The sequence below is a fragment of the Eulemur rufifrons genome, chromosome 16 (assembly GCF_041146395.1).
Source record: "Eulemur rufifrons isolate Redbay chromosome 16, OSU_ERuf_1, whole genome shotgun sequence".
NCBI classification, from domain to species: domain Eukaryota; kingdom Metazoa; phylum Chordata; class Mammalia; order Primates; family Lemuridae; genus Eulemur; species Eulemur rufifrons.
This window is the reverse complement of record NC_090998.1, coordinates 38,194,543-38,202,609: the sequence shown is the minus strand read 5'-3', so window position 1 is coordinate 38,202,609 and position 8,067 is coordinate 38,194,543. Positions and strand designations below refer to the sequence as shown.

Below are 8,067 nucleotides of genomic sequence, written 5' to 3'. Positions count from 1 at the left end.
CACCATTTCTCCTCCATCCCTCTGTAAGGGTGCACGTGTGCAAGCACTCTATTCTGTCCTCTATAAAGCTGGGCAGAACTGTGTAGGCACAGAACAATGTAACCCCAAAATCCTGGCTTCTGGATTGGGGAGAGATCCTGCTGCTAGGGGAGGGCTCCCTGGGTGCCCAAGGACAAACATCTAGAACGGGAGCTGTGGGGCAGCTTGAGTGGCCAAGGCAGACTCCTGTGTCCTGTTGTATCAGCAGCCCTGCAGCTGCAGCACTGAGAAGGTGAGGAGTTAAGGCTGTAGGGGTCACCCTTTTTGAGCTTGGGGAAGGCAGCTCTCCCCCAGTCACACAAAAGCTTCAGTGAAAGCCACCGCCTCCTCTCTCCACCACATGGGAGCTGGTTACTCATCTCATCTCTGTACCCGAACTGCCGCTAAAAATAGCCCCCCAGCCGTGGGCCAGCCCCTCCTGCACCCCAACCCCATGGAAACCAGCAGAGTGGCAGGCGGAGACCTTGAGTTCCATTCTCACCACTCCCTGTCGGGGAAACTGAAATCTGAAGCAGGAAGTCAGAGGCAGAACCCTGGTGGTCAGGCAACACGGCAAGCTGGAGAATAAAGGGTTAAAACGACAGGAAGGTTGAAGAAAGGGGGACAGCGGGGGAGGGGGCACTGTCATCTTGGCAAGAATCTTAAGTCCCTCCCCTGCCCACTCGTGCGGTCCCATCAGGCTTGGGGGACAAGAGCAGTGGGAAGGGGCGTCCAATCCCGGGCCCCAGGGGGCGGCCGTGCACATGGGGGAGGTAGCAGCGCGGAGCCGTCCGCGCAGTGTCACATGCGCGCGCGCACACACACAGACAGGCACACACGTGTGCCCGGGTATATATAGTTCTCAGTCCTGGGCCCGCCGCTCTGCAGTGGGCGCCGGCTCCCTGGGCTGGGAGGGGGCTGTCGGGGCGGGTGGGAGGGTGGGGGGCCGGGGTGGGGTGGGGCAGGATGCTGGATGGCCCGCTATTCTCCGAGGGGCCCGACAGCCCCCAGGAGCTCCAGGATGAGGAGTCTGGCAGCTGCCTCTGGGTGCAGAAGTCCAAGCTTTTGGTGATCGAAGTGAAGACTATTTCCTGTCATTATAGTCGCCGCGCCCCTTCTCAACAGCCCATGGACTTCCAGGCCAGCCACTGGGCTCGCGGGCCCCAGAGCCGCACGTGAGTGAAGGAGGGGTGAGGGGAAGAGAGTGGTGGGGCGGGGAGTGGGGTCCGGACCTCCCTGCAGGCGCCAGCGTATATTGCTGGTCCCCCTTCTCTTTCCCACGCCTCCCTCTCCCACCCCCTCCCGAGGGCTGGGGCCTGACTCATCCAGTGTTGTTTGGGGGATAGGGGTGGGCGTGAGAAAGGGCAGGAGGTGAGATGGGGCAGACGCTGTTAAAGTGTGCATGGAGAGATGGCGAGGAGTCCCGCTTCGACTTCAGTCCTAACATATACGCACGTGCACACGCGCACACACTCACACACACCCCTTCACATGGCTGCCCCAAGTGGTCTCCAGTGCTCCCAGCTCCCCGGACCTCCTCTCCCTTTCCCCACAAACTGCTCACCTGGGTTCCTGCTCATTGTCCCAGGTGTGGGCCGCGCCCGGGATCCCCTGAGCCGCCGCCCCGCCGGCCCTGGGCCTCCAGGGTGCTGCAGGAGGCGACCAACTGGCGGGCGGGGTCCCTGGCCGAGGTCCGAGCCCGGGAGCAAGAGAAAAGGAAAGCGGCGTCGCAGGAGCGGGAGGCCAAGGAGACCGAGCGAAAAAGGCGCAAGGCTGGTGGGGCCCGACGGAGCCCCCCGGGTCGGCCCCGCCTAGAGCCCCGCAACGCCCCTCGGGCGGCTCAGCCTGCAAGGCTGCTAGCTCCCTCACTGCCGGAGCGTCCCGGGCCAGCGGGGCGAGCGCCCCGTCCATCCGCGCAGCCGCAGAGCGACCCAGGGTCAGCGTGGGCGGGGCCCCGGGGAGGTCGGCGGCCGGGGCCCCCCAGCTACGAGGCTCACCTGCTGCTGAGAGGCTCTGCTGGGACCGCCCCGCGACGCCGCTGGGACCGACCGCCACCCTACGTGGCTCCACCTTCTTACGAAGGCCCTCACAGGACCTTGGGGACTAAGCGAGGCCCCGAGCTCTCCCAGGCGCCCACTTCATCAACCCCAACTCCAACCCCCGCCAGGACAGAGGGAGGGCGCACAAAGAAGAGGTTGGATCCTCGGATCTACCGGGACGTCCTCGGGGCTTGGGGTCTCCGGCAGGGGCAGGGTCTCTTGGGGGGATCCCCAGGCTGTGGAGCGGCCAGAGCAAGGCCAGATCCCGGCAAGGGGACCGCGGAGAAAAGCCTGGGGCCGGCTGCTGCTGGCCTGAACAGTGGTAGCTACAGCCATTCCCAAGCCAAAGCTACAGGGAGTCCAGGCACTGTGACAGCTCCACCAGGGTCTGCAACTGCTACTCCCAGCCCCCCGCGTCCCGCTCCCAGGGCCAGGCACTATCTCAAGGGCTCAAGGGAAGGGAAAGAAGGAAGAGAACCGATCTGGTTCCCCAAATGCTGGATTTCTTCCCCTAAAAAGCAGCCGCCCAGGCATAGCCAGACACTCCCCAGACCTTGGGCTCCAGGAGGCACGGGATGGAGAGAGTCCCTGGGTCATAGGGAGGGTGTAGGACCCGAGTCCCTGAAGGGTTGGAAGGCTACCCGCCGCGCCCACACCTTGCCCCGCAGTTCCCGGGGGCCGGCTCGTGGAGAAGGCGTCTTTGTCATTGACGCCACGTGCGTGGTGATACGATCCCAGTATGTTCCGACACCCCAAACCCAGCAGGTGCAGATTTTGCCCTCTGGAGTGCCGCGTGTTGTGGGAGATGCCCCCAGCCAACCGAAGGCCGGTAAGGAGGAGGGCGAGGGGGGCACGGTCTTTTCCTCCCCTTGCGAAAAGCTGCTATTGAACAGTCGCCTTTTACACCAGCCCGGTGGGGGGCGCGGGTGCGAAGCAGAGGGCGGGAAGCCGGAGGATTCCTCACTAGAGGAGCGCGCCTCCCGCATCTTGGGGCTCCCAGTCGGTGAAGTAAGCCTGCGGGACGCCCCCACGCAGCCAGGTAGCCCAGAGCACCAAGCCTTAGGCCCAGCAGCTTTGGGAGGCGCGGGCAGAGCGGAGGGCTCGGAAGTGGCGGCGGTCCAGTGGCGCGCTGGCCGGGGCTGGGCGCGGAATCCAGGGCCCTACGCCGGGGCCCTGCGGGAAGCCGTGTCCCGCATCCGCCGCCACACCGCCCCGGACTCAGACACCGACGAAGCTGAGGAGCTCAGCGTCCATAGCAGCTCCTATGATGGAAGCGACACAGAAGCCCCGGGCGCCTCCTGGCGGAATGAGAGGACCCTGCCCGGGCTTGGGAGCAGCCAGCCCCAGGAAGGTGGGAAGACAGCTGAGCTGAGCGACAGTATCCGGGAGATTTTAGATGTCATCAGCCAAACCGAGGAGGCCCTCTTCCGGGCGAGGGACACCAAGGAGACCCCACAGGGAAATAGGGAGAAGCAGTGACAGGCCCCTTGTATTTGTGTGCCCCAACACATCCATCCTTGGGCTCACTGGTCCCCATTCTTCCCCACAGACTTCCTTTGCTTCACTTTTCCTTGTATCCCTACCCATTCCCGTTCCCATACAATAAGAAAAGAAAGGAACAGCCCAGACGCGGTGGCTCACGCCTGTAATCCCAGTACTTTGGGAGGCGGAGGCAGAGTTTGAGACCAGCGTGGGCAGCACAGCAAGACTCCATCTCTACAAAAACATTTTAAAATTAGTCAGGCCTGGTGATGTGTGCCTGTAGTCCTAGCTACTCAGGAGGCCGAGGCGGGAGGATCACTTGAGCTTGGGAGTTTGAGGTTGCTGTGAGCTAGGCTGACAGAGTGAGAACCTGTCTCTTAAAAAAAAGGACAGGGTGCATATGCCGATTGGTAATTTTGTTTCAGGAGAGATGAGGGTGAGCAGAAGATTTAATGCCTGCCACAGGGCACAAGAGTGAGATCTTCAGTAAGGGCTGATGCACTGGGTGTACGGCTGAGCAGAGAGGTCTAGCCAGGATCAGGAAGGAGGGCAGGGATGGTGGCAGTCATAGGAGGGCAATGGCAGGGCAGGGCCTCTGGGTAGGAGGGAGAAAGCGATGGAGAGGCTTTGGACCAGGTGACAGAGTGACCAGGTGACAGAGGGGTTCTTGGCAGAAGAGGAATAGGTCCAGAAACAACCAGCAAACCAGGAAGAGGGCTCACCTTGGTGTCACAAGTCTTGGGTTTCAATCCCAACTCTGCCACTGACTTGCTGGTTGACCTTAGGGAAGTCACTTTCCCTCTCCAGGCCTCCTGGTATGTAAAATGGTGGGGCTGTAAGGTCTATCTTCCATCCCTGATGTTTTGGGATCTTTGGAGAGGCCTCTGTCTCATCCCCCCCTCAACAAGCCAAGAAGGAGAGTGGGGAATAAGTGAACAGAATCTGAGGGCCCCTGGCTGGCCTCCTTGTCACCTGCACTCATCCTTAATTTAGCAGACTGTCCAGGGTTTGCAGAAGAGCTGAGTAAGTGAGCAAGGTGCTCTTGTCCTAGTCTCCCCAGTTTCAGTGAGGGCTCCCCAAGGCAGGGCAGAATAGTGGCCCTGTCACTTACCCTGGCCTGTGGTGGTCTGAGCTGGGGAGGAAAAGCAGCCAATGAATCAGCTTGGAACCGTCTTTAGGCCTTCCCTTTTTCCTCTTCCCCAGTGTTCCTTAGTGATGTTCTAAGGCATTACCACGATTTCCCTCCCAGTGGTATCGCCCACCTGCAAGAACCCTGGGAATTTCTTTCTCCCATCTCTGCCTCTTCCAGAAACCCGCTAGGCAAAGAAGGAGGCTGGTCCCAGGAAGCCTGTAGACGTGGGGTGTGATACTCGCTGTAGCCACTACGGGGCGCGCGCAGGCCGCAGATTTCCCCAGTTGCGAGTCCTTCTATCCCGGCACTGCCAGTTAATACGATCCCCTAGTTACCGCGCGCCAGTCCCCCGCCTTGCCGCCTCCATCCTGCGGAGCCGGGAGCAGGCCTCCGGCCTCCCAGACCTTTGGAGCGCGCCGAGCCCCTCTTTGTACCCATCCACGCCAAGCGGCTTGGGACTCAGACACTGAAGTCTTTTTTCTCTCTGATCCTGGACACCTCTGTCTCTGCCATGTAATAGCCATGTGAACTTGGCCAAATCACTTCACCTCCCTGAGCCTCAGTTTCCTCATCTGTCAAATGGGGGTTTATAAACACCTACCTCGCAGGGTTGTTGTGAGGATTTAATGCGATAATGTATGTAAAGCGCCTTGCACAGTGCCTGGCACACAGTAGGCGCTCAATAAATCTAAGCTTCCCTTTATCCAGCGTTGGCTTCTCCCTTTCACTGACTCTTTTCCCAGTGTCGCTCCTCCAGGGCTCCTCCGTTCCTTCCGGCCGGTGTGAGGGGGAGGGGTACTCCTTTCTCCGTTGGTAACTCCTGGCCCATCCCTGTCTCCCCCAGCCGGGACTCTCCCTTCCTTGCCCCCAACCCTACCCGCGCCGGCTCTTTCCCCCGCCCCCCATTCCGGGCAAGGGCTGAGTCAGCCGGGGTAAATTTAGCTGCTGGCTCGGCAGGCGCGGGGGCTTCGCCCAGACTCAGTCGCCCGGTCCTGGCCCAGCCCCCAGCCTCGCCTCTGCTCCCGCTCCCACCGAGTCCCAACTCCCGCTCAGCGTTCAGGTCTCCAACCCGCTCTCAAACCACTTACGGTTTTAGTCTCCAATTATCTCGACGTTACTTCCCGCCCGCACCCGGAGAGACTCTGAGCAGGACTCGGAGTCGGGCAGGGCAGCCTGGGACAACGACTCTGAGCTGGCGCAGCTGGCCTGGGTTCAGCGAGGGAGGGTCTTCTCTTTGAGTTTCCGAACCTGAGGGGAGAGCATTGGTCAGAGCTCCTGGGGAAGGTCCACCCCAGAACCTACCTGGAACCCACACTGCCAGGTTTCAAGTTAGCTCTTGCCGGAGGAGGTAAAGGAAGTGGGGGTCACCTTGGGCAGAGGTCCAGGGTTCCTGAGGTCTGTCTCCCTTCTACTGCAATACCAACTACCTACCACCAATTCTAACTACTGAGCATTTATTGAGCACCTGCCAGGAACAAAGCACTGGACTGGACTCCAAGATAGAGATGAGTAAGGCCTGCTTGACAGTGGGTGAAGACGAAAATACACAAATGACAGTACGAAGCAGTGAGTTTTAAGTACTATAAGGAATCAAACAGGGAGATTGTGTGGATTTTAGGAGATGAGGGAAGGCTCCATGGAGAAGGTGGCATCTGAGATAGAATTTGGTGAGAGGGCATTTCAAGTAGAGGGAACAGCAAAAATAGAGGCATGGATGTGGGGAAGGAAACAGGGTATGTTTAGGACACTACCCAATGGTCTGGTCTGACTGCAGTTGGGAGAAAATTTGGGGGATTTGTGGAAGATAAGGCAGGAATGAAAACAGAGGCCAGATTGGGGTGAACCTGGTCGAGCTGAGGAGTGTGTGTGCCTTGGACCTTCAGGCAAGGAGGAAGGTTGAGGAAGGCCAGGGCAGTGGTGACAGAATCTGCCTGGATTTTGCTATAGCCCAGGGGCTCCAGGGCTCTGGGGCTGATAGAGATGAGGACTGGCTCTGTGGGGGTGAGCTGCACCATGCTGCCTGAGCCCCTTTGAGGAGGAGCTCACCCACACTGCTGCCATTGTCAGAGAACTAGGGTAATGTCATGTGGAGAACATGGACTCTGAGGCCTGGCAGCCTATGTTTAAATCTTGCCTGTACCTCATACTAGCTTTGTGACCTTGGGCCTGTTACTCAACCTCTCTGCTCCTCAGCATCCTTATAAAATGGGATTATTAAAAGTGTTTTTCAGATGGGTGCAGTGATTCACGCCTGTAATCCTAGCACTCTGGGAGGCCAAGGCAGAAAGATCACTTGAGGTTAGGAGTTCAAAACCAGCCTGAGCAAGAGTGAGACTCTGTCACTACAAAAAATAGAAAAATTAGCCAGGTGTGGTGGTGCATGCCCTTAGTCCCAGCTACTCAGGAGGCTGAGGCAGGAGGATCACTTGAGCCCAGGAGTTTGAGGTTGCAGTGAGCTATGATGATGCCACTGCACTCTAGCCCCGGGTGACAAAGCAAGACTCTGTCTCAGAGAAAAAAAAAGAGTACTTCTCTCTTAGGGTAGTTGGGAGGATTAAATGATCCAATTTGTAGAGCACTTAAGAACAATGCCTGCCTGGTACATAGTAAGTGATATGTAAGTGTTAGCACTGATTATGATTATGATTATTGTTATTATTTTTCTCTAGGGCTATTTCATTAGTGTTGGGCTATGAGAATAGGAGGATGGGGAAGAGAATCAGAAGTAGGGGAGGAGGAGAAACAGGCAGCAGAAGCCAGGTTAAGAGGGGACAGGAGCCCTGTGGTGGGTACAAACTGTCCTTTGAATGGGTGAATGGTATACTGGAAGCACTTGGGCAGTTAGGGTGTCGATGTAACATGCTCCTTCCCCCAGAACTTCCTCTATCTTTGCCTAAGGATAGAGTCAGCACCAGCTGCCAAAGTTCTGGGGAGACAGGGAGAGAGAAGAAGGGGAGGAGCAACTGCAGGTCTGAGGGCCAGCCCCTGGTGAGCCCTATCTCAGACTGGCCCTGCACAGAGGGCCCGTGGGTGGGAGGCTGGAGGCTCCCTGCTGCGAAAATGACTTCTAAATCTGGCTGTGTCTGCCAGCCAGCCAGCCTTGAGACGGAGGCCACAACCACCCCCCACCTTGGGACAGCCTCACTGGTCAGGAGTAGGGACAGCAGACACAGGAGGATGTGGTCAGTTTGGGGCAGCAGACCTCAGGTTAGCACAGGACCCTTCTACCCCCACAACAGCCAGGTTCTTCTCAGGGAAGCCCTGTCCTGGCCCACCTGGGGCCCAGTTAACATGGCTTTAGAGGATCCAAGAGCTCTCTCTCTCTTTCAGACACTCAGGAGAGTCTGGGACTTCCCTGGATCAGCCACAAATGGGTAAAGGAAACCCAGAGGCAGG

The 8,067-nt window shown here is 58.5% G+C and overlaps 1 protein-coding gene across 1 annotated transcript; it reads left to right on the top strand.

Annotated features, from left to right (window-relative positions):
• The first annotated feature begins 984 nt into the window (after positions 1–984).
• Positions 985–3,536, top strand: DDN (dendrin). Its single transcript, XM_069489592.1, has 2 exons — positions 985–1,193; positions 1,607–3,536. Exons 1-2 carry the CDS (start codon positions 985–987, stop codon positions 3,534–3,536), a joined length of 2,139 nt encoding a protein of 712 aa, XP_069345693.1.
• The last annotated feature ends 4,531 nt before the right edge of the window (positions 3,537–8,067 follow it).